The sequence below is a fragment of the Poecilia reticulata genome, unplaced genomic scaffold, assembly GCF_000633615.1.
Source record: "Poecilia reticulata strain Guanapo unplaced genomic scaffold, Guppy_female_1.0+MT scaffold_461, whole genome shotgun sequence".
NCBI classification, from domain to species: Eukaryota; Metazoa; Chordata; class Actinopteri; order Cyprinodontiformes; family Poeciliidae; genus Poecilia; species Poecilia reticulata.
Window position 1 is genome coordinate 14,321 of NW_007615223.1, and position 1,514 is coordinate 15,834.

The window sequence follows — 1,514 nt, forward strand, 5'->3', positions numbered from 1 at the left end:
CCCGGATGTGACTTGATGAACATCAGTGCGATCAGCAGAGCGAGACAAACCAGGCCCAGGACCACGTCGCCCACTCTGGCCTCTGGGATCTTGTGGAAGGTGTAGTAAACCTCCAGGAAGAACTGGTGGGGGACATCCYGGATTCCCAGAATGTTCTGCAAACGGGAACCAGTTTAACCTCCCACATCACACACGTAAACCAAAGGAGCTTAAACCAGTTCAGCAGCATAATAAACCCAACAATGAGTTTGAACATTCATGCTTTGCACCAACATGAAGTTTTATTTCATACATTTTATATACATACACAGACATACATTCTATATAATCTTATAGCAMATATTCAAGGCTCTAAATGCCCTTAAGTGAAAGTTTAGTAATTAAAGTGTTTGTTTTTTGTGTTTTTTAGCAGAAAGTTAGCAGAACCACTCCCACACACAAAAAACGTTGAATTTTGTCAGTATATGCAAATTGCTCAAATAACAGAACATGAAGAAATATTTTCACTTCATGGAAAATGATAAAACATTTTTCTATGAACAAAAAAAGGACAAAAATAAATTCAAACCTACTTGATAGTGTATTCGACAAATGCATGTTGAATAAGCGTTTACAGCAGAAAAGTGCCCAAAATGCTCTGTTTAGTTTATTTAAAAAGTAATTAAAATAAATTAAAATTTGGCCCTAAACTCAAATCTGCATCAAAGTTTTGCCAAAATAATTTAAAAACCACAGAGAATATAAACACTCTGGTTTAAACTCGTTGCAGACAGACACCATCCTTCTGCAGCCCAGAGAGATGAAGCAGGCATTGCAATAAACAAAAATATAACCAATTTTCTGACAGATGTTATTGCAACGGCTCTTTTTGCTCCTCCTCAGTGCCGTGTTGTTCAACATTTTGTTTTTGCTGTYATTTGTCAGCGTTAATTCAAACAGCTTTTGGTTGTGCGGAGTCGTTATGACAACAAAAAGCTTTCTCATTCTGACGCTGATTAAAAAACAGTTCCTGTATCGTGTGACGACAGCTTTAGAGTCGCACACACAGCTATCAGGATATCACAGGTGGTTTCAGCAAGGCGATGCCAAACCACTTTCTGAATACTGACATGATCCAACAGATTGGCTCTCCTGTGAAAGAGGTCATGATCACATCTGTGGAAAACACTATTGAAYTGAGATCATATCATTTTAACTTCAATTCTATTAAAAATAGCAAATAATATTGAATGAACAAAATTTCTCAGTTACTAAAACTGAGCAATTTGTTTATGCATTCTGTTCAAAAACATGATCTTCAACACTTTGATAATTATGCCGATTGAACACTGAGATCACACAGCACGAAGAAGTGTGTTGCTGTTTCACAGCGTGTGTGTGTGTCTGTGTGTGTGTGTGTGTAGCCTCACTTTGACCTGGCCGAAGCCGATGGTGACCGCAGCAGCGCAGGTGAAGCCTTTTATTACAGGATAAGAGATGAAGTCCAGCAGGAATCCTGAGGAAAACAATGAATT

The 1,514-nt window shown here is 38.3% G+C and overlaps 1 protein-coding gene across 1 annotated transcript in view; it reads right to left on the bottom strand.

Annotated features, from left to right (window-relative positions):
* Positions 1-1,499, bottom strand: part of LOC103461018 (sodium-independent sulfate anion transporter-like) — a gene marked incomplete at its 5' end in the record, with an annotated part of 5,175 nt that extends 3,676 nt beyond the window's left edge. The window contains 2 exons of the mRNA XM_008403336.1: positions 6-155; positions 1,410-1,499. Coding sequence (XP_008401558.1) covers positions 6-155; positions 1,410-1,499 — 240 coding nt within the window. The remainder of the gene's footprint in view (positions 1-5; positions 156-1,409) is intronic.
* Positions 1,500-1,514: the final 15 nt, after the last annotated feature.